The sequence below is a fragment of the Gallinula chloropus genome (genome assembly GCF_964237585.1).
Source record: "Gallinula chloropus genome assembly, chromosome: 10".
NCBI lineage: Eukaryota > Metazoa > Chordata > Aves > Gruiformes > Rallidae > Gallinula > Gallinula chloropus.
The window spans coordinates 20,377,056-20,401,238 of NC_140095.1; the positions used below are offsets into that span (position 1 = coordinate 20,377,056).

The 24,183-nt window shown below is 52.6% G+C and overlaps 1 protein-coding gene across 1 annotated transcript in view; it reads right to left on the reverse strand.

The window, feature by feature from the left end:
• Positions 1 to 19,823, reverse strand: part of PSD2 (pleckstrin and Sec7 domain containing 2) — a gene marked incomplete at both ends in the record, with an annotated part of 35,747 nt that extends 15,924 nt beyond the window's left edge. The window contains 7 exons of the mRNA XM_084268614.1: positions 1,022 to 1,111; positions 5,681 to 5,739; positions 7,854 to 7,966; positions 8,506 to 8,586; positions 11,770 to 11,964; positions 13,740 to 14,228; positions 19,312 to 19,823. Of these exons, the coding sequence (XP_084124740.1) occupies positions 1,022 to 1,111; positions 5,681 to 5,739; positions 7,854 to 7,966; positions 8,506 to 8,586; positions 11,770 to 11,964; positions 13,740 to 14,228; positions 19,312 to 19,823 (1,539 nt within the window). The remainder of the gene's footprint in view (positions 1 to 1,021; positions 1,112 to 5,680; positions 5,740 to 7,853; positions 7,967 to 8,505; positions 8,587 to 11,769; positions 11,965 to 13,739; positions 14,229 to 19,311) is intronic.
• Positions 19,824 to 24,183: the final 4,360 nt, after the last annotated feature.

Consider the following 24,183-nt stretch of genomic DNA (forward strand, 5'->3'; position numbering starts at 1 on the left):
CTGTGTCCTTGGAGAGACACCTTCTTTGCTGAACTCTCCTGGAGAATTATTCACCAGGACAACTGCTGTCCTGCTAGACCCCTTTTTGTCTATGTGCTGTGCAAGGGCTGGCTGGACACGTCAGCAGCACAGGGGGCTGGCAGCCAGCCTTGCCCAGGAGCCTGTATACAGCATTTGGGGCTAATTCTGGGTGCTGTGCCTAGCCCTGGGTGAATGCTGGCCTACAAAAGGGTGGCAGAAGACTTGGGCATGTCAAGACACCTCCAGTGTCTTGACTAAGGGAAAAGGACAGCGGGGGCTGGAATGTTGCCCTGGGAAGCAGGGGATGGGTGAATGACCTCAGGGATCAGCTTCTTCAGTTCCTCCAGTGCAGAATTCCAGTGGGTTCCCTGGGGCACTGAGGAAAAAGCAGGAATGGGCAAGGAAAGCAGAATGTGGAGGTGGCCTTGAGCATGCTGAGGGACGGAGTAGAGTGAGGTCTCTTGGGAGGTGGAGGTGGGGGTGCTGTCTAAAACATGGTGGGACACCCCTGATGTGGCACTGGTCATTTCCATGTTCTTCCATGCAGCAAAATCCAGGTCAGCTTGCTGGACCTGCAGCAGGTGCAGAGGATAACGGTGGTGGTAAACCATGTGGAAGGGGAAAATACCCACTTTATGGTGTTTCACCAAGATCCCATGGTCCTGAACTAGTGTTGGAGCACCACATCAAAATACATCAGTATCAGTGCCAGGTGGTCACATTTAGGGGTGGGAGGAACCTGCTTCTGTTCATTGTCTGGTGCATCACAGAGCTGTCGGGGGGGAGAGGACAGATATGCCACAAATCTGGGTAAAACACCAGCAGAGAACAGAGCTCTGGTGTCTCACTGCAGATCAGCAGAATCTCTCCATGGGGGTTACAGTTCTTCTAATGAAACAATTGTGGAAAATGCTGACTCAAGGGCTCAGAGTGTCCCAGCAGCACTAGTTGGCACATATTAGCAATGACAGCATCCCACTGCCTATTTATATCACATTACCTTCAGCAAATCCTTGGCAAAGTCCTTCCCATCGTTCAGCCCATCCAAGTTTGCTATGAACTGTTGACATGACATCTTTTTGCCAATGTTCTGGAAGGCAAAGAAGCAGCTTGTTACACTTGTGGACAGTTTGGGTTTTAATCAGACTGTCTTAAAGAACATTCTTACACGTAGTGGTGAGCCCTGGGCTTGCTCCAAGAGCTCCAAGCTGAAAGGCTCTCAGTGCTGATTTTCTACTGAGGCTTTTTGCTTTGTTTGCTTGGCACCCAAACGTTTCAAATGAGCCCTTTTGTAATGGTGGAGGCAAAATACCTCCATTAGAAGAACAACCTCTCCAGCTCATGCTCCAAACTTGCCAACTGATCTCACCTCTGGTCTCCAGGTTAGTCCTGGCACAGGGGCTGAGTCTCAAAACTCAACCAAGACTCAGACTACCTTGAAATTGCAATGCTTGGATGAGCCTCCAAGCCTGCCATGTGTGAAATTCTGTGAGCAGTGTCAGCATCTGAAGACAGCCAGCACTGGGCAATGACTGGTCCTTCATGGAAACCTGTATTCTGATTGCCATGACAATGAGAAATGATCTGGCTGCTTGAGTGCTGTGGGATGTGAGGGCAACACACATACACCAGGAGGGTCTCACAGCCTGGAACAGACTTGTCACCAGACTAGATGGTGCTGATGCTGCCAGGTCACCTGTCATCCTGATACCAGTCTGGAGCATCTATCTTCCCAAACCCTTCACCCCTCACCATAGTCAGGTGAGTCACTTGAGGGGCCTCCTCCTGCAAACCTGCCTCTCCAAAGGACTGGAGCAGAGATGTGGAGGAGCTGGTGGGAGCTCAGAAAAGGGAGTGTGATACCACAAAGGAAAGACAGGTGTCTCCAGGGGTATGTCATACTGCAGCCTTCAACCCTGGAGTCTCTCAGGACAGGCAGCACCATGACATCACACAGAGTGGACAACAGTTTGTGAGAGGGGAGCACGGGCTGCCACCAGCAGTCCTAAGGATCCCAACAGCATCCTGGCACTGGTGGGGTGGCTTTGCATCAAGGTGGCCAGCCAGAAGGATCTGGGGGGATGGCTAAGAACAGCAGAGCCAGGACCCTGCTCTCAGGACAGAGAGGAAGAAGAAGGGCCTTGCTGGGTCCCTGAGAAGTGATGATGCTGCAGCAGATGATACAGGACATGCCCTCTGTGCAAGAAAATAACTTCATAAAGAGACTGACACTAGAAACCCCTGCCCACAAACATGCACAGGAGATGACTGTTCCTCAAGCACAAGCACCAGGAAAGAGTGAGGCCTTGGGTTTAGCCCTCAGAGCCCCCCCATACCTGCCATCTGTGTGTGCACACATCCTCTTTGGCTACACAGGCTGTGGTGCTGCCTCTGAGCAGCTCTGCCTGACACTCTCAATCACGCCTCCTGTCAGTGCCAGCTCCAGATGAGCTGGCACCCTTGAAAGAAGAAGAAAAGGAGGAATAAACCACTGAGCCGAATTTGCAATGCCTGGAGACATGGTGTGGCACAAGAAGAAGGCTGAGCCATCTTTGCTTTCTCACAGGGGAGCCCCACGGCTGGTGCCCATACCTGGAGCCCACAGCTAGAGGCTACTGCCACCTTGTGCTCAGTGGCAGAGCTGCAGGGACACCTCTCTGCACTTGCTGGCCAGTCAATTACAGACAAATGACATCAGCACAGTGGCCTGTGGATGGAGAAAGGAAGGAGGGTGAGGCACTGCAGTAAAAAATCCAGAAACAAACCTCTGTGAGGGGGTTTGGAGGTCAGTGTGTTGCCTGGGACCACAAGGCACCGAATTACTTTGCAGAGAGAGGAGGTGGCTGCTTCTACCCCAAGGAGGGGTAGCACTGAGGGTAGATAAGGGGTCATCCCAAAGCTCTGTCTCTAAGGGACTGGGGTGGAGCAGAGGAGTACTTACTTTGTCATAAGATCTCCTGGAGGGCAGGAGAGCAAGGCAGAGAGTTGCAACAACCTGGCTTGTATGACAAGGCTGGTAGTGTTTGTGGGTGACTGCTGCCTCTAAGGACCAACCCAGCTGGCTCTGTGAAAATGGAGGGTTTCCTTTTAAGGACAGCAAGTTTTCTAAATGGTTTAGGAACAGAGCCTGAGTGCACCTGTGTAGAAAATCAGCAGTAATAAGGCAGAACCACAGCAGCCCCAGGTGCAAACCTTGTGTCTTAAAGTCGGTCTCAACACTTTGAAGCCTGGGCTCAGTACCTGTGATGGTCACTGGAGTGGTGAACTACCTAGAGACACTGCTGCAGGGACCTGCCCCTTTACAGACACACTTCAACCACCCTTCACTAGGCAGAGAAATTCCCCACTCCATGGCAAGGCACAGCAAAACACTGAGACACACACATGGGAAACCAAACTTAAAAGTGATATGCAATATCATGACAGCACTTTGAACAGAAAAGGGGGAAGAGATCAACTGCCACAACCCCAGGTATGCTGCAGAGGTTTCTTTACACAAAGAGAACTTCATGGGATGCATATCAGCTGCTAAGTAGTGAAGGACACTGCACAACCACTCAGGAATCCAGACAAACAAAGGAAAAAAAAAAGCCTTTTTTGGGTTTAATACAGAAAAAAACAAGTGAAATGCCAGTGCTTTGAGGCAAAACACTAGAATGACTGCACTTACCACCTGGTAAAGGGTTAAAGAGCAGAAAGAGAAGTTCCAGGAGCAGAAGGAAGGAAATAAAATAAAAAAAAAAAAAAGGAGGAGAAGGAGAAGAAGAAATTAATGTTACACATGAGGAAAAATAAAGAGAAGGTTTTGCAAAGAAAAGCTCAGGAGTTTCTACACCTGGTCAAAAGAAAGCTATTCTTTTCTTTGCCTGGCTAGCATGACACCATTTCTTCTTACCAGGCCTCTTAGCCACCTTGTCAATGAAAAATAGACATGGTAAGGTTTTGGAGGTTTAGGGGGGTTTTGGCCTTGTCAATGATTTCTGTCTTCCCAGAGACATATTTTGGATTTTTTAATTTAAAAAACCCTAGAGAAAATCCAATTACTTTGGAATGAAGCTGCATGGTTTGCCTTCTGTGCTGCTTTCTCTGGTCAGGAAATGCTTTGGTGAAAGTATCTCCTTGGCTGCATTTGGCTGAAGGATGAATGCTGGCTAAGAGCCTTCCAAAAGCCATCCCCTCTGCCATCCCACCCCATGCAGAGACACTGCCTGGCAGCCACGCAGGTGGGAATGGGCCCAGCCTGCTCATAGGCTGCCTGTTCCCCACAGATGAGGCAGTGCACATCTGGAAAGGATGCTCTTGCAGAGGCCAGGAAATCCCTTCACTGGGTGCTGCTCTCAAACCCTGCCACGGTGGTGAAGGCAGTATCTGAGGTGGGCTGTCAGAATGGCACTGCTGAGGCTGGTGGCATTTGCATCTTTGACAACACAAGAGCACTCATGTAGTGTCCTCTTCCCACCTCCCCAGAAAAAGGGTCTTCTCAAAGGTGATTATAATCCACTATGCAAACAAAGAGCTAAGTTATGGCCTACTATCCCCTCATTAACAGGCTAATGAACAGAAGAAATTCAGGGCCAGCCTCTGCAGATGCACAACACATTGCTTCCAGCTGGAGGCAGAAGAGGGCTCTGATGACAGCCTGGACAGCAGGGCAGTGGGGCAGCAAAAAGGGGTGTAGGTTTCAGATGTGCAGGCTGATAGAACAAGTCATCTCTCCATGCCCTCTCCATCTTCACACCAGTTCTTGGGGGTCTGAGCTCTAGGAGGGGCTATGAAAGAAGGCACTTCAGTGACCCAAGACTTGAGGAGCCCCTCTAACCCTGCAAAGGGGGCACAACCCCCTGAGGCTCACAGCCACACCCTGTGCCTCACCATAAGGCTTGAACAGCAGGGATGAGATCTGGCTCAGTGGTACCTACAGCCTCCCACAACACCAAGCAGGGTCCAGAGTCCATGCATGCTCCCAGGTGTATGCCCTGGCAGGGGTCTCCAAGGGTACTCAGTTGTGGTGCTGTCCCTATGTCCAGACCAATCTCCCCTCTGCAGTCATTTTCCCTCCCACTCTGCTCTCTTCTCTACACTCTGGTTGACCTTTCAGGAACAAATCCAACCTATGCCACCTGAAAGAGCCTCTAAAAGGTGGTGAGAGATCATCTTAACAGCCTCTGCTCTTTTCCAACTACACTTTCCAGGTCTGAGCTCTGCTCACCCTGCTCTTTGTCCAGAGGCCTCTCTGGTATGAAACTCCCTGTCTGTCACACCCTGGGGAAAGGGAACAGCTGGGACTTACTTTGTGTTTTGGGAAGCAAAGATCAAATCTAGGCATGTATGAAACCACTGACTCCTTTGCAGCAGTTTCTGGGATGAGGGGAACCTCAGTTGTCTACACCACACTTGGTGCTGTTGTTTGCCAGCACCACAGAGTCTGGTGGCAAAGAACTCTCCAGGAGAGCTCCTGGGACAGGGATGATGCAGGCAGCAGGTCCTGGGGAGAAAGCTGCATTCCCTGTGCTTAAGGTAACTGATGTCAGCAGGAGATATGCCTCAGTGTGCTCTCTGCCAACCTATCTCAGTTTTCTAGCAACATATCCTGCACAAGGGGACAGCCCTCTGCTCTGGAAAGGAGAAGAGGAAGGATGCAGCTCTGAGCACTACTTACATGTCCATGAAGGTCTGTGTTCAGCAGCATCAGGGCACAGGTGAGCGTATGAATCCCATCTGAAACACAAGGCAGAGAGCTGTGAGCATCCCCTTTCCCAAGTGGTTTCACTGGTTGCTGTCTTGGCAGCCCACCCATTGCAAAACTAAAGCTAGCTGCTACTTCTGGGGCCTTTCAAGAACACTGTTTCCTTTCAACTGCACTAGATAGTTAAAAAAATAAAATGCTTTTTTCCTTTCAAATTTTCCCTTTTCCTGAAAGAGTCTCCAGGTAACTGGCTGTACAGCAGTCCTGGCAGTGGCTTTCTAGAGACCAGACTTGCCACTGAGTCTTCCTCCATATCCATTTTGTGATGATGCTGTTGCAGAATGGAGCAGATACCCTGGCACACAGTTTATCCCCAGTTTGAGCACAGTCACCTCAGGGGGTTGTCCTGGGGTCTTTAGCCATCATTCCCAGGAAGCCTGTGAAGTTCTTGAGTTATTCAACAAACATTATTACTACAAATGAGCGCAGCATTTTTGTTCCTCTGACTTGATAAAACTCATGGGAGGTTTTCCTTCCATTTGAGACATCAGAACACCCTTTTCTGTACCAGACAGCCCAGTGGCTTCTGGTGATTTCAAAACCATGCTGTGTCCTGAAGCTGCTCAAGGTCAGGAGACTAGTGTCCATGCACTACCTCACAACAGTGAGATGCAAATGAATCCTGGGACATGAACTGGTCCTTGCAAGGACCCACAAAGGGGTTAGAGAGTACCAGGGAGGGGGCAGGGGAACCTTGGTCATTGGCACTGCTCTTGACTTGGTGTGATGGACTTCTCCACAGACCAAGCCAGACATGATGCTGCTAGCTGGTTTCTCTTGTGCACGCTGCCCTGTGAGCTGGTGTCCTAGGGTCACAATGTGACTTACCCCCAGGCTGGCTGGGAAGTCACACTGGTGTCTTCTTGTGGGGGGAAATGTGCAGCCACAGAGAGCCATCCCCATGGCCTGTCCCCATCCTGATCAGCTGCTAAACAAAGGCATCATTTGTGTGGACCAGTGGGAAGCCCTGAGCACCCCATGCTCAAGGTCAAGCTCTAAACACTGCCAGCTAAAGGCAACCAAAAGCACAATCCCAGGATAAAGGCAACTGAGCCCAGGGGCTTCTCCCTTTCCTGGAAGAACCATGATCTCTGAGGAAGGAAGGACTTCTCCTGGGAATATCATGTATTTCTCTATGGGGGTTGACAGTGCTGGGGGCATGGTGTGATGGACATCCCCCTTCAAGAGAGAATCAATTCCTGAGATGCTTCCTTCCCTTTCAAATAAGCAGCTTTGGGCTCAGGTCAGTGTGCCTTCCCAGTGTGTATTTTGGAGCATCTATGGGAGGTTCTGGGCTGACTGCTGTCCCAAAGCCTCCTATTCTCTCACTGTTTCTTGGATCAGTTGTTTCCCTTTTTTTCCTTCAGCTCACAGCAGCCTGGTTTCCACCCATGGGGGCACCTCTGTAAGCACATGTGTAGGTGGCCATGCTCATGTGTGCACATGTGTACCAGGAATTACCCTTCCCATTTAAAAATGTCAGAAGAAAATCCCACTTCTTGAAAAAAACAATGGGGAAGGGCTGAAAGTAGCTGAGAAACTCTGCAGCTTCAGAATTTGACCCAGTTGCACTCTCCCCTGTACCAGTTGTAGATGCAAGGAACACAGTTCCCATGTGTGGCAAGCCAGTGGCATTCCTCAATCTGCATGGAAGTGTCTTCTTCCATTCAGTGGACAAGGTCTTGGGCTGAATGAGCACCAGCCACTCATTTTCCCACTGCCAGCAACCACTCTGCAAGCCACAACTGCTGTAATCTGCAGCCTCTCAGAACCACTCACCTCCTCCCCTGGTGCTATGCAAAGTGTGGCCAAGGCTACAGCTGAGGAGCTTCCCTTCATCACACCTCACAAGGACAAGGCTCCTTGGGAACCCAGGCTCAGACCTTCAGATCCTGAGGGGACTCATCTGGCGTGTGTACAGCACCCAGTGTCCCCAGTCCATCCCAGTACAGCAGGGCAGGACCCCAGGGAAAGGGAGGAGCTGCACCCTTGCCTGCCTAGTGCGTGTGGCTCAGGGCTGGCTGGTTTTACACTCAGGCTCAGGGACAGGGGTGCACTGTGAGTGTGCAAGGGAAGACACAGGTACCTTCTGAGGTGCTCTCCTCTGGGTTGCACTGGCAGTACCGCCGGGAGAAGTGGATCAGCACCCGCTCCCGCTCCTGCGTCTCTCCCATCAGTGGGAATGCTTTTAGGAACCTCCTGCAAAGAGAAAGCGATGCGTAAAGTCATCATGGATCAATCTGCTGGGCAGGTCCACCCATGCTAAGGAGGGATGTAAAGGGGTTCCTCAGAGCAGCTGGGAGGGCCTTGTCCTCCCCTGGCCTGGCCCACCTGCAGGCACAGTGTGAAGGTGTCTATGGAGGCAGCTCTGAACTGAGAGGGGAAATATGCTGTCAGCCAAGATCTGATCTGCCTCCAGCTTGATGGCACCAGGATGGCTTGTCCATCCCCAGGGAAGAAGTTGCTCCCATTTGCTCTGGGTTTTGTAGGAGGTGGGGTTCCTGGGACAGCTGCTCTCCGCCATGGGGAAGCAGGTTGGGGGCCCTCCTGTCGAAGCCCACTTTTGGTGGCAGTAGCTTGTGCCAAATGTGACACCAAAGCAAAGGTTAAAGAACAGCCTGGAGCTGCCAGCACACAGACAGCCTCCCTGGGGTCAGGAAGCCCCGAGGAGAAACCCACCGCGCTGCTCCGCGCTGTCCAGCCCAGGCCCTGCGCAGCAGTGCCAGAGACCAGCTCACCTGAGTGCTTTGTCAAGGGTCAGGCCAGTGAAGTCAAAGAAGCTGAGATACTCCTCTGCTACCAACTTGCTAAACTCGTTACTGTAATTAAAGAGGGAGTAGTCAGCCCTTTCATCAGAGAAGAAACACTGTCTACAAGAGGAACAGCAGACTGCTGCCTCCTGGCCAGCCCACACTCCCAGCAAGACACTGCAGACACAACCCCAGACCCAGGAGCACTTATCCTACCTTGAGATGCTGCTGGGAGACCTCCAAAGGGCCCTAACATGCCCACAGCCACCTGGGAAGGAGACATTGGCTCCCAGGGCCCCTCTGCTGCGCTGTCAGCCAGGCAGAGCTGGCTCCTGAACAAGCCAGGAGGAAAAGGATGAGGGATGTGCTGTGCTCATGGGGCACCTCCTCCCTTCGCTGGTCCTCTCCCATTGCCAGGCATGTCCCCTCCTCCTCCTGTAATATTCCCACTCCCCCCTCCTTGTGGGCTCCCCTCCCACCCTCTCACCACAGCACCTTGCTCATGTGTCAGATGGAAGTTCTGTGAGCTGGAGCAGAGCTCAGCTGACCTTCTGGCCCTGGTCACCCCTGAATGCTTCTCCAGAAACCCTTCCCCTGCCACATTTTTGAAGGATGCTTGGAGATGTGTTGTCTTTAAAGCTAGAATGGGTGCTCTTAATTTCTACACAACTCAGGTAGCAGAAGTTCAAGAATAATCAATGAATGCTGGCAGGAAATGGGAGGTGATGTCAATATGCTCTGCCTTTGCTGGGTACAATTCCTTTTTCTTCTCCCCATAAAATGGAAAGCCTATTGCCAAGCATTGCACAGCCAGTTTCACCCCAGGACACTTTATGGGCAGAACTCATTGATTTTCCTGAAGCATTGTTTCATCTTCTGCTGTGAGATGAACACCACAAAGGCTCTGGAATGGATTCTGTTCAGAAGCACAACACACAGCAGGATCAGGCAGAGCAGCATCACAGCTCCAGGGGAGAGGTGTGGGATGAGTTTGGAGAGGCAGCACATAAGTATTGGTGCTGGAGTTTGCACAGGAGACTGTTTCAAAGTCTTAGGAAGCCACAGAGGGCTCACACTCACAAAACAATCTCAGTATTTGGGATTGCTAGCTCTGGGAAAGAACATGTACTTGTTGCCCTGTGGCCCCTGGTTTAGTCTGTCTGAGGTAGTGCCACAGTGACCAGCCTGCAGATTCCTGCTGCCTTCCCAGGGAGACTTCTCCACTTGTCCTGGAACTTTACAACAAGGTGAGGTGAGCTGATGAAGAAGATGAACACATTTGTGAAAGGAGATGTCACTGCATCTTCATCCTTATGACAAAGGACAAGCAGAACCAAGTAAGCCCCAGGCCTCCTCTGGGATCCTTTTGGCTCCAAGTCTGCAGAAGACCTTGTGCAGTGGCTGTGCCAGTGCTGGGAACTTGCCAGTGCTCTCCCTGCCACAGCTCAGGTCCCACCTCATGCCTGCAGTTGTAGTCTCCCACAGAGAATGTCTGATTCCTTCTGTTTGAGCACCTATTTACCAAGTCTCCTGAGAACCTGCTTGGGCACTCTGAGCACTGGGGACACAGCAACAACTGCCACAGACTGCAGCCAGCAACAGGGGAGAACAGTGACGGACTCTGCTCACTTAAGCTGGGCTTGAGGGACTGGACTTGCCCAAGGCTCCCTAAAGCCAAAAGACTTGGCATGTCTAGAGCCCAACACAGACCTTGGGTGGGCTGAATTGCTTTTGAGATGTCTCTACAGCCTGCACTGGGTGCTACACCCTAATTTACATTCCTAACAAGATCTAAAGGCAGATGAAAGTGAGTGGGAGCTCCTCTTCACCACACTTTCCCATCAAGGCTGCCTGGGAAGATTGATCACCCCCCAGTTTTGGGGTTTGATTTGGGTTTTATCTTTTTGAGAAAATTGCCAATATTCACACAAAGAAAAATAAAGTGGTTAAAATGAGTTAAAAAGCTTTAAAATGAGATCTTACTTTTTTGACTAACCCTCCTAACCAGCCAACCTCCTTTCAGCTGGTCTGAAAGCATCACTTAAACTTACTCTGCTCCCACCACTGCAGGTTGGTCTGACATTATCTGAAGTGAGCAAGACCAACTTATAACACACCTATCCTCATCCCTCTTCCTGTTCTGCTCTGCAAATCCACCTGTGTGGTCCAAGAGCCTGAAGCTCTATCCAGTTACTGTGCTGGGAAATGATTTGATGCCAAAAACCCAACTAATCAAACCAGAATTTTTCACTTAAAGGCTGTGGGTCACCAAGCTGCTTCCCAAGGTGTGAGGACTGCAGGAACTAGCAAAGGGACACACTCAGATGCACCCTCAGGGACCAATTGCATGAAACTCCCTCCCACCCAGTGAGCTGTCATGGCAAATCTTCAAGAAAGGAGAATGATGCTTGCACCTGCTCCAAGAACCACAGCCAAAGAGAAGAACAAGGATGCTGCCAGGTGACACAAAGAGCCTCTCTAGGAGATCATTTGTGTCCCAGGTAAGGTAGGAGGACAATTGTGTACTCCTGGTCTGGACAGGAGTGAGACAGTTCAAGGACCTAAAAAAACCCCAGCAACACAGGTTATATGTATCTAACCCAGAAGAAGGAGGATGGGGATTGGTGTCCTCACACACACTGGCATCCTGATATAATCTGTTACTGCTGCACTCGTTACTGTAACCTCTGTGACTCTCCCACTTTGGGATAAACACCCTCATCTCCCTTCTGCCTTAGGAAATGACCAGCTGAGGTGCTCAGACGTCTGGTGCTTTCCATCAACCCCTTCATGCAATTGATAAAGACTTGGTCAGGAGGCACTGCAGCAAGAATATTCTGGGGTGCAGACGTTCAAAACCTGTGAACTGGCAGAGAGCCCCATGCAAATCCAGGTCAGGATCCCAAATCATTGGGCCTGGGGGTTCCTTTACGGGCACCTGGTGGAGCCCTTACCAAACACAGGAAGCTCTTGGTTGTGGTGAACAGCAGCTTGTGGCAGTTAATGCCCAATACACACAAGCAGATTGCAGAGTGTCCTGGGGTTGGATTTGGAGCTGCTTCAACTAGAAGGATCTTCAACACCCCAAAACCTCCATCCTTATAACAGCAGGCTTGTCCTCAAGACCAGTTGCCCTGCTCTCCCAGCACGACCAGTGCTCTCCTAGATCCTCCCCACCACCCCTGTGTCTCTGCTGACCACGCTGCCATCTGAGCGAAGCCCCCTGTAGCTAAACACCCCGTCTCCACTCACTTCTTCCCAAGCTGGCGTGCCACGTCACAGCGCTTGAAGCCCTCCAGGTTGTAGAGGCGCTTGGCCAGCCTCTTGGCCGCCTCGCTGTCCGCCCGGCAGCCGTTGACCAGCGTGTCTGTGCTGCCCTGGTCCAGCTGCTCCGTGCTGCCCATGTCCGAGTCGGAGTCTGAGAGCGCATCTTTCAGGCTGGCGTCGCTGCACGGGAACAAGAGACAATTCAAGGAGCAGCAACGTGACTGGGAAGTCACAGGCATGGTGGGTGTACGTTTCTTCCTGTCCTAATCAAAGACTGTGAGGAGAGAACAACACGTTTGTATGGGGAGAGGATGGGGGAGATGGGCTGGGTCAGCCTGGGGAAGAGAAGGCTGTGGGGGGACATCATTGCACCTTCCAGTCCCTGAAGGGAGCAGAGGAACAGGAAGGGAATCAGCTTGTTAAAGGGCAGAGACTGGCAGGACAAGGGGGATGGATTAAAGCTAAAGAAAGGAAGGTTTAGATTGAATATTAGGGGGAAATTCTTTGCAGAGAGAGTGGTGAGGGGCTGGAAGAGGCTGCCCAGAGAGGGGGTGGATGCCCCATCCCTGGGGGTGTTCAAGGCCAGGTTGGATGGGGCCCTGGGCAACCTTGTGTAGTTCCAGGCCTGGAGGTTGGTGTCCCTGCCTGTGGCAGGGGGTTGGAGCTCTGTGACCCTTAGGGTCCCTTCCAACCCAGACCAGTCTGGGATTCGATGATTTGTGAACTGGACATTGGACTTTTTCATTTCAGGTCAAATTTCATTTCAAGTTTTTAGAAAAAGACTGAAGAGAAGGTGGCTTTTCCCTTAGAAATAAGGATGTATCCATTCAAAGCAAACAGTCCTGACTTCTTTTCAGGCTTTCTTTCATTCTACTGGTATGGAAAGGGATGCCATGCTCTTTCAGAGCTGTAGACCATCAGGAAATCTTAGGGATAGGCAGTATGCTTTTCAGTTCAGAGTATTTGCTGAGGATGAGAAACTGCATTTGTACAAGTCATGCAATGGGACTGGCAGCAGACCTGCTGTTGCTGGAGGGCCGCTCCTCTCCCAGTTGCTGGCTGGCACTGCAACCAGCTGTTCCACAGACAGCAGCCCCACTGTGACCATGAGGTAGGGCAGCATCTCTATTTTCTTGCTCAAGACCAGTTGCATCATCATGACACCTATTTGGACATTTTTGGGGCAGTGTGACTCGTTGAAGGTCTGATACCTAGCTAGTCATATAGCCTTGCTCCAGCTCTGGCATGACCTGGGTGCTCCTTGCCTGGCTTCCTCCTGCAAGGAGCTGCCCTGCAGATGAGCTGCTGCCTCCTGGAGACAATGGTTTGAGTCTGAGCTGGTCTGGAGGAGTGAAGTCTCTGCTGATCTCCTCACTGCCTGCAGAAGAGCCTCTGGGAAAGCTCTACAGGGGCACCCAGTGCCAAGTGAAACCTTGAGGTTTCCCTGAACTTCAGAGGACATTTGAGAGTGTGCTGGGCTGCCTCTGAGGGCTTTTGTGGATGCCAGGCAGACAAGGCAGTGGCCTGCCCTGAAGAGCACTGGCTTTGCCTGCTGTAAGAACAGATGGGATTTGGGAACAGCCAGACAAATGGTGGTGCCCTCCAGAGCCAGTGAGAACACAGAATGCCAACCCTTGGCTTTTCTTGGACTCACAGGGTTCCTACAGGACCCTGCAACTCACCTGCAGGTTGGGGTCCTGGGTTTAAGAAGAGGGAGGACTCAGACCACTGGAGACTAGCTGGTTTAATGCCATGAAACCTTGGTGCCCAGCTGCAGTCCTACCTGCAGGTGGGAAAATTTTTCCTATTGCTGTTTGTCCTCTCTGTCATGACAGCACATGAGAGGAAGCACGAAGGGAAAAAAACCCCAACTCCTTCTCTATCATGTTCTCTGAGCCTTGCTCTTGGACTAAGACCCCATGAGCCCTTTGACCGGGGAGGTCCCCGTGCCTTACCTGATGGAGTTAATGATCTTGGTGGCATCTTCCTCTGACCCTTCCACATGGAACCCATTTGGGATACTCTTCAAGGACAACCGGCTCAGCACGTTCTCTGACCTGCTGCTGGTGATGGAGTGCCTGAGCGGGCTCCCAAAATCCCCCTCCACTGGCTTTGCTGCTGCCTGCTCTTGCTTGTCAGCAGCCATGTGGTGAAGGGCTTCTCTCTGCTGGGCTGCCAGTTTCTGTTCCAAGAGCTCTGGGCTTTCCTTGACCCTCTGCTGGATCAATGGTGTGAGTGGGGCCTCAAAACTGACACAGCTGTCTGTCTCATCTGTGAGAGAGAGGACGTCCAAAGAGTCCAAGCTGCTGTAGTATGTACCCTTCATAAGGTCAGACTCAACAATCTTCTCAAAGGTCGAGCTGAACCCATCCCTGATGTCTTTGAACTGAAAATGTTCCTTGTCATCCTCACTGCAGCTCAGCTGGGCATCTCCAGAAGCAAACCTGGACCAAAAGGTAGAAAATACTGTCAAGGTAATGGCTTGTTCCACTTGGGGCTCAGGGGCAGGGGAAGAGGCAGGAAGGGATGCTGTGACTACTGGGACTTTTCTGTGGAATAACCAGCCTGGTTCCCAGTTTTATAACAAAGGTCTAGAGCTGAAAAAGTCAAAGGTTCATGATGAGCAATCCCAGGGGCCCAGCCAACCTTTCATGCCCAAAAAGCCAGACCTCTGAACTGAAGACATTTGCATCTGACACCTACCACTGCATCCTCTGCCAGAATGGATCTAATCTGCAGGTTCTATCTCCCTTCAAGTGCTCCAATTATGGCTACTTCAAAAGCATTAAAATCCTTAAGATCAAGGCCATTTCATCTAACTTTGGATGTCTGCAGCAAATGTCCTTGATCCCTTTTACTGTGGAGAAAAAGCAGAAGCTTTTAGGGAGCAATTCATACACTGTACCCTAAGCCTTTGTTCTTAGATGAGGACCCCTGGAAGTGCAAGGCAAGCTACAAAGTTGTTTTCTCTCCACTGAGAGGGATGTAAAAGGTGATGGACACACATCCAGCCCCCTCCTGCTCCATGCTGCTTCACAGCTAGCCTGTGGGATTCAGAAACAGCATTACAAGGAGGGCAGGAGGCTACAAAATGGGTGAACACACAAGCCTGGCTACCAGACAAGCATGGGTGACTCTCAGCAACCCTGACTATTTGCCTTTGACTGAAGGGCCATTCATTCCACTGCACATTTCAGCAGGAACCCACACTGGGAGAATTCATCTGAGTCAGATCCACATTACCCATTGTGCTGGGATGAGCTGAGAGAGCTCAGCCCCTCCTGGAATAGAGCAGGCTGCAAGGCCCTGCCTAAAACACCCCTGGTTTCTGAAGCTCTCTCCCCACTTCCAGCAGACGTTGACATCATCTGCTCTGTCAGGACTGGACACCTCATGCTGCAGCCCAGGAGAAACCTGGGGAGAAAGAAGCTGCTTTTCCCCCTCTGCTCTGCTCTGGCCAGGCCACACCTGGAGTGTTGTGTCCAGTTCTGGGCTCCCTGGGATCAAACAGCCAGGGATCTCCTGGAGAGAGTCCAGAGGAGGCTACAGAGATGATGAAGGGCCTGGAGCATCTCCCCTGTGAGGAAAGGCTGAGGGAGCTGGGGCTGTTCAGCCTGGAGAGAAGAGACTGAGAGGGGATCTGATCAATGGGTATCAATAGCTGAAGGGTGGGACACAGGGGGACATGGGCAGCCTCTGCTCAGTGTCTGTGGGGACAGGACAAGGGGCGATGGGCTCAAGTTGGAGCACAGGGAGTTCCACACCAATCTGGGGAAGAACTTCTTCCCAGTGAGGGTGAGGGAGCCCTGGGACAGGCTGCCCAGGGGGTGTGGAGTCTCCTTCTCTGGAGAGATTCCAGCCCTGTCTGGACACCGACCTGTGTACCCTGTCCTAGGGACCCTGCTTGGGCAGGGGGTTGGACCCCATGGGCTCTGGAGGTCCCTTCCCATCCCTGTGATTCTGTGAGTCTGTGATAAGTTATGAGTAGCATTTTGAGCCATCACAACTCCCCTCAGCCTGCATCGCTTCCCTGCTGCCACCAGCACATCTTTGTGCAGGAACAGCCATGCAGGAGGGGTGCTTGGAATGTTTCCAGGGGCATTGTGCTCTGCAGCTGTGCCTGTAGTCATTCTCCTGGCTACTCCTGGGTATCGAGCCCATCAAGAGCCATCAAGCCCTGCACCTCCTGTATATTACTTGGGAGGCCCCACAGTGCCATAATCCCAAGCCAGACAGCTCCCACTCTCCCACCACACTGAACAGTCATTTCAGTTAGCTGGTCACACCACAGAGCTTGGATTTTCCATCCCTTTTTTTATCCCCTGAGCCCAAAGTCATACAGCAGCCAACCAAAGGTCTGTGTCCCTGCCAATGCACCAGAAAGGTCACATGGGAGATGAGTTTCTGGATGGATCAGTGGGCACCAACACATCTCCCTTTCCATCCTCCCAGAGAAGATGGAGCAGAGAGACTTTCTGTAGCCTACACCAGACCAGGACCACCAACTGCACCTAATTCAAGCAAGGCCAGGCCCACGTGGGAGACAGTGAAAGGCCTTGTTTTAGTGAATGAACCTGGCATCCCCTCCCCTCAGAGAAGGGTCATGTACTGATTACACGTTGGGGTTGGTGGCGGGGGGTGGTGGTGGGGGGGGGAGGCAATTGCTTTGCATGAATAAGGAGCTATGTATTTATTTACATGGTAATCACAGGGTCTTATAAGCTTGTTGAGGTAACGCTGTATCTAATTGCCTGTGCTGCTTTCCCCAGCCAGCTCTGAGATGCTGGTTTATTGCTTCCAGCAAGGCGTGTGGAGCCGCAGACCCGCTGGTTGGCGTTACTGCACCGCACCGGGGTTTATGCACCGAGCTGTCTCCAGTTCACTTCTCGCTGGTTAATTAGCTGTAATAAAGTAGAACCCAGCTTTCTGTGTTGGTGGATGTGGGGAGGCCTGTCAGAGAGGGGTGTGATAGAGATCAGGGCTGCCTCGCCGGCACGCTGGGGGCTTTCTGCAAGGCTTGTCTGCAACTTGATTTAATGGGATCTGAAGTGCTCCAAGGGAGTGCTGGGGAAGGAGGAAATGTGTGGGCAAAGGCAGCAGTCCCACACTGGCAGGTACAAGCCAGACATGGGGATTCCTCTGTTAACAAGTTGGACTTTTTTTGCATGGAGCTGAAAGTAGAGAGTATCATGCACTGGTGAAGCCCTCTGACTGCAGAGCTGTGACCTCCCTGAGATCAGCGAGGCCCATGTTGGGGTCCTCTGGTGAAAGAACTCTGGGCAACCCAGCCACAAAGATCAGAGAATGTGGCTTTGACAATCGGTGTGCTGACATGCTAATGGATGCCACTGGATGAACTAGAAAGGGGGTAAAAGAGGGTAAAACACAAACTGCAGGCCAAGCACTGAGGCTTTGGCTTTACTCCTCCGACTTCTTTAACAACCATTTCCTGCACAGATGCACTGATCTCCCTTCAGCAGGGCAACCATGGCTTCTTTGTCCAGACCCACCACAGAGTCAGCAACCCCAGATGACTTTTCTCCCTTTAATTTTCCACTGGTTCAGTGGGAAGAGCAAGACCCAACACCCTTTTTGTAAAGCACCTCAGGATGCAGGGACAAAACGCATCACAGGAGCAACGCAGTAGCGACATGTGGATGATGACAAGTGACTTGTTCCCCAGGAATGAACAGCTGACTGCTCATCAGTAAAACATCAGGCCAGAGACAGAGAAACCCCAGATTCTCCTTTACCCAGAATAGGTCAGAACAGAAACAGCAACGTAGCGAAGGGGAGGAAAGAAAGAACTGGGGAAACTCGGAGATGATGCGGGATGACAGCGACTTCTCGGTGCCTCGGCCCATCTGTCAGCTTTGTTAGTCCTGTCCCACATTGATCTAGGAGAGTCAGACAGTCAGCTACGGTCAGGACAGCCCAGCTCCATGCTGTGTTTGGCTCAGCTACGTGTTTGTGCTGCTTAGCCGGAAGATAGGCAGTCAAAGCACTGAGGAACGCAAGCACGGTGAGCCAACACAGTCCCGAGGCAGTAAGTGGTTTCCCAGATTTCTGCTCTGTCCCTGAAGTTTTCCAGCTGCCCTTCTGCCTCTGAATACACTGTGTGATGTGTCTTTTGTGCACTAGGTTTGCCAAAAGGCTTATTTGCTATACAACTGAATATGTTTAGAGGGTAAGATCATGGGCTGTGCCTGCAGAGCCCAGTCAGGCTGCATCATCTCCAAACCCTCAGCCTGCCACTTCTCCCAGTTCATGCCCTAGTACCTTGAAATAATTGCACTTCCAGTGATTGCATCAGCATTCACTGACCACCCTTAGCTTCATCTTGAACTCTTGATCTCTGTCAGGGAGCCACGTACCAAGCAAATACAATTCCCTTGCAACCTGGGAGACTTGGAGGCACCTCAGCCCTGACTGCATAGCTCCCACAGCCCCTGGGACCCACCTGGGGGTGCACTCCCCTCGCTCTCTGGACACTGGCTGCCTTCACTGGACACCCTTCAGTATCTGCAGTTGTGCTTGTTGAATCAGTGATGCTTCTTCTTGCTGGGGACCTTGGGTAACCCAAACTGCACCTTTTTACAGGGAGGCCTGTTCAACACAGGGTTGCAACAAATTAGGGACAAGGCCTGTTGTCAGCCCACGTGCTGTGTGGCTTCCCAGCTCTGCCATTGCTCTGCTGACACTCCAGACAGCACGCTGAACAGACAGATCAGTCTGAAGCCTGCACTGGACTGAAACTGGGAGGTGATTTCCCTTCAGCCCCAATGTGCAAAGCCCCAGGGAGTTCAGGCTCTTGCAGAGGCCTGAAATGGTCTGTGGATGTGTGAGCATCCCCCCAGCCAGTGACAATGGGCTGTCCATACCGAGAGGCACTGCACACATGCTGGTTTGCCTCAGGCATCTGAGAGCAGGATGACACTGGTCTGTCCCATCTCTCCTGCTATGCCTGTGCCACCCTGGCACTGGGAACACCTACAGCAGGGAACAAAGCTCTGTGCTGTGCCCTCTGTCACTAATGGCACAGTCCTTGGGGTACCAAGCTGTGACCTGCTAGCTCAGGGACTGCCAGAGCAAACCATGCTGTCAGGGACTTCCAGGGTACAGCAGGCTTCTGGACAAGCCCCACTCCTCCTTGTCCTCTGGCTATCGTGCTTGTCCTAAGTTATCTCAGGTAATTCTGCTGTGTCACAGCTGAAGCTCCAACTCGCAAGTGGGGCACCCCCAAAGCGACACAACCAGCACTCCTGCGATCCCTAAAGCTTCCACTTTGCTTAAGAGACTCTGCAGGATGACACTGGCTCCAATCACAGCTTTTCTGCATGTGTAACAGGGAAAAGCAGCGTGAGAAGCCCAGAGAGAAAAGGAGTGAAAAGCCACAGCCAGCCCCGTGAGCAGCTGCAGTCCCTTAAACCGATGAGTTACACACAGAGCAAACTGGAATCCAGGAGGCTTGAGAAGCAACACACACAAACCAGCTCTGAGCCGACGTTACAACGGCTGCACACTCACCCGAGCTGCTCTTCGGCGCTTAGAGCTTCCGAGAAGCCCAGAGCGCTGTGCCACTGGTCCATGCTGAGGCCCTCGCTGGGTATCTCCTGGCTGAGGGAGCCCCTCTCCTCAGAATCCACGCTGCTTCTCCTGGCCATGTCACCATCCTGCTGCTGCGTCGGCATCTGCTCCCTCTCCGCAGCCAGCTCTGCAACCACACCGTTCTCCAGCACCGGCCCGTCCTCAGGGCCACTGTCGCCGGCAGCATCTGTTCCCAGCCCCTGCTCACCCTGCCTCCCGCCCAGCTCTGCCGCAGCTTCCAGATGTTCGTCCCCCTGGCCCCCGCGCTGCCCCTCGGCTGCTGGGGAGGACTGAGCATCGCGCTGGGGGCCGGGTCTCCTGCTGGCGGGCTCCGGGGGCTGGCTGAGCTGCTCCTCTCCATCACCGCAGGCCAGTGCAGCCGGCTGGGAGCCCGAGGAATGCAGCTCTTGGCAGCCCGCAACAGACAATGGGAAGTGGCTGTTCTCGCTCATATTCCACTTGTTCTCCCAGTGGTTACAGGCTCCCTCACCGTGCTCAGCTCAGGCTCCCTACTACCTACAACAGAAAAGAAACCTTGTCACCAGTGCCCACGAGGGCTGTTGGGAAGGTGCAGACTCGTTGGCAGCAGGTCAGGAGGGTCGCAGTTTGAAGCAGGGCACAGGGAAACACCCCCCACCCTCTCAAACCCCTCAATACCAAAGCTAAGAAGGACCACATTGGGGGTTTCTGCTTTTGCAAAGACTGGTGCTCACTACCCAGCATGGCAAGATCTGGAGAGGAAAAGCTGCTGCTGTTGTTGGTCAGGGGCCTGGGCACCCACCTTCTCCTGCCCCTCTCAGCCAGCCCCAGCCTGAAGCACAGGGCACCCAGACTCTGCAGGCTGTTGGTGCCGCTGTGGTGGCAGGCAGATGCCTGGTGCTGGGGACAGGAATCAGGCTCAGATGCTTTCTCTTCCCAGGCTGGCTACTGGGGTGCTTTTCCCAAGTACACCCTGCCTGCCCAAAACAGGGGAAACAAGAGACAGGTGTGACTTTTTTTAAACACTTCAAAGCAGTTGTGCTCTGCCAACTTGTGTGATTCTCCCTGCTGACTCCACATTCCTGTCGAGTTTTTGTCTGCCAGAGCCAGGCTTGGCTTTCCCTGACACACAGGTACTGCTGAAGGGTGTCATCATAAGCTCAGGCTCTGGCTAGAGTGTCCTCAGCAGGTATACCTGGGGATGCTCTCTCTGTAGGGTGAAGGAAGGATGCTGTATTGCACCAAATGAGACGAGGGGCTTTGGGATAAAAAAGCACCTTATTGGTGAACATGTCTATCAATGCAAGGTCTGCCAGTCTTGCAAGCACCTTGCTGAGCCATGGGCTGTAGCCCCACAGTGCTGTGCAAGTGTTTCTCCACTGTAGCCCCTGCAGCTGCAGTCAAGTGACCGCAATGCCACCAGAAGTGATCTCTTCTGGAAGCAGGAGCTTCCGTATGGGGCTTGGGCTGAGACATGCTAACAACTGGTTTTGTTTTAAAACACTTGTCTCCACCTGCACAGGGAGCATGGCTAATCAATTACCACAGGCAGATGCCCCCCTGGGTTCTCCCACTGCTTCTGTTCCTACCTCATGTCTCAGCAGATCATCTAAACTCCCTGCTTCAGCTTCCCTCTCTGCAAACAAGGGATTACACAGCACCTCTGAGGAGCCCAGGGGGTGCCCAGATGTCAGTGATGGGCTCTAGGTGATCTGATTTGCTGGGCTGCAGCTCTCATTTGGAGTAAAATCATTAATTGGTTGCCTAGTGCAGGAATCTACTAATTCTTGTTAACATGAGGTGCTGGGCTGTGACTGCCTCTGCTCTTAGAAGCCCTCACCTCACGGAGGTGATGGAGATGTCAGCAGCCTCCTCCCTGCTTGTGATTCCTCTGCACATGGGCAAGGAGCAAGGGAAAGGAGGGATGCAACCTCAAATGCCCTGCTGTGGCCCTGAGTTGCTGGCTGAGCAGGACAGATCCCCAGGGGAGCCCCATCCCATGCTGACTTTGCACCAGTCTCACAGCCTGGGCAGTCTTGACCCAGGATCTGGCCTGCTCTCTGTGTCCTGTTCTGCAGAGCTGGGAGACATGGTGGGTCCAGCACGGGAGGGGTTTGGGGAGAACCACACCTGGAGGGTTGCACATGCTACAGTCTGGAGCTGGGGCAGGTCCCTCCTCAAGGCAGCGATGGCAGGTTTACCTCTTCTCCGCGGGCATCCGTGTGCATCCCCTGCGGTCACAGCGCGGCCAGCATCCCTGCCCCTATCGCACTCGGTGCTCCTGACAGCAGCAGGACCCCTGCCTGGAAGGAGAGACCAGAGAAAGTGAGACCCCAGGCCAGTGAGGAGAACCCTATGGATGCCCTGCCACACTGCCACTGCTCCCAGAGCCTCCCCACAGCCCATTCTTTGCAGAGCACTTGCAGCGTTCTTTCCTCTGCACGCTCTGGCCCTCCCTGGTTCTCAGCCACAGCAGTGCAGTGGGCAAGTGCAGGAGAAATCCATAGAAAGGGCTTCTGACTTCTTCCTTTATGAAGCACACACACACACACACACACACCCCCCACCAAATAAAGCACAGCAAAGGGTAGCTGCAGGTTTCAGGAGAAACTTGTCCACGAGCCCACTAAACATCCAATTCCATCTGTCAGGTGCACAGATGGAGAAACCTGCCTTGTCCTCCCCAACCCCAACACCAACCCAAGAGCCAGGTTAGAGCTCTTTGAGCTACCTGTAAGGAAATCTGAACAATCAGCATCATTGATGTAGCAACATGTCCTGTGCAGAGCGTATTGGACAATGATGACTGGCAGGGAGACAGTGATGTCTCTCCATGAGGTGACTCCAGGCTGGAGGAGCATGTCTGGTCACCACAGATGGCATGTCATCTATAGACAACTGCCTGAGCCAGCAGGCCAGGCTTGCTGTGGTTGATGGAGACAGACAGACAGACAGACAGGACACCATTGCCTGTGCATCTGTCTCAGGCAGGGTGGACCAGGCACTTGATGTGCCACCTGCTTTCCAAGGGCTGGAAAGAGACCATGGAGGAGCTTGGCACAGACAGCTCTGTGAGGTCCCTGTGGAGAGATCTGCTCACACCCTCTCTCCAGCTCGCCCCCTCTCTCTGCAGAGGAAGGCCAGCCTTGAGTTGCTTGGACACCAGCACATCAGCCTTCTGCAGCCTAGCACCCCACCTGTGGGAACTGAGCCCCCCAGGGAAGGTCAGAACAAGTCCCCAGGGCAGCCCTCAGTTTCTCACATGTGGGCAGTCTCCTCTTGCTTGTTCTTCTGCAACCCAAAACGAAGATGAACCACTTGCAAATCTCTTTCCCACCAAGTTCAGAACAGAGAATCCATCCCAGGCACTTGGCTTCCCAGGAAGCCACCAGCAGGGCCAAGCCAATGCAGCATTCCCAGGGAATGTACCTGCAGCACGACCCAGACTGTCCTGAGCATGAAGACACTGTAACCTTGAGTAACACTGAAAACCTATCCTGGCCTAATTTGTACTGTCCTGTTGGAACTATATGATCTTTGAGGTCCCTACCAACCCAAAGCATTCTATGATTCTATGAATACAGACATGCAACACAGAGCCAAGGCTCAAATATTTCCAGCAAAGCTTTGCTGGCCTTCTTCTTAATGTGAGATGAATAATGGGGCTTTTTGGGGTCCTTTTTTTTTTCTAAACCAGCCAAAGGGTTTGGGCTGAATTTCAGAGTCCTGGCCACACCACTCCACCATGTTCTACATCCCCAGTGCCAGAGGACAGTGATGCAGGACAGCCACCAACTCCAGCTCTACCCCCTCTCTGCCCCTGGGGTCCTGCACCACACCTGGACAATGAGGACATGGGGTAGGGGTAGTTGGGGCAGGAGGGAAGAGAAATGCCCCATCATCTGCTTTGAGGTGATGTCTGGGTTTGCCATGGGGCCAGCAGAGCCAGGCTGGCATCCGCTGCAGGAAAGCCCCAGTCCTGAGGAGCTGGGCAGAGATGCTGCAGAGTTCTCCCTGTTTGTGTGAGGGGTTGGAAAGCACACAGCAGTTCTTTCAGGGACTGGCTCTGGAAGGCTCCCAGCTTTTGTTGAAGCTGAATGGCTGGTGGGAAATTATTTATTTTAATTTTCTTTGCTGCGTTAGGAACTGGAAAGGCTCCCACTTCAGTTTTGTGTAACCACTTGGCTGCTGCAGCACAGGAAGGCTTGGAGAAGACTCCTCTTGCTTAGTCAAGCATGAGCTTTTCCTCAAGCCCATGCCAAGCTGGGCTGCTTCATGCTGCAGCCCTGCTTTGCCTGGCTGTTCCACACCCTATTCCCTCCGGCTTGGTGAAGATGGTGCAGCAGGTCCCAGGTGAGGGCTCTGTCCTCACACCCTGGCACTGCAAGGCTGTTCCAGGGGTGAGCAGGGGTATGGGGGTGACATGGATGGGAAGGGCACATGCTCACATGGCTCCCAAGGTGAAGGAGAAAGCGAGCTCTCCCTGTGCTCATCTGACAACCTCAGAGCCAAGATCAGGAGGATCAGGAAGGGGAAGGGATGACAAGGCAGGCTGCCTGCTCTGAGACATGCTGGGGTGCAGACCCCAGTGGAAGGAGGATATAGGGACCTCGGAGCCACCTGTGGTGCAGCCTGTAAGTTTGGAAGATGCAGAGCAGGGCTGATCCTTTGGGGTCTTTCAGCAACATTGCAGAAGGCCTCACCCAGAACACCACTGTGCTCCACCAAGATGTCAGGTGGTGGGTGTGTTGGGACGTCCTGGTGCTAACAGGGATGAGTTCCTGTGACTGTGCTCAAAGCTGGACACAGCAGCAGCTTGGCCCACATTTCATC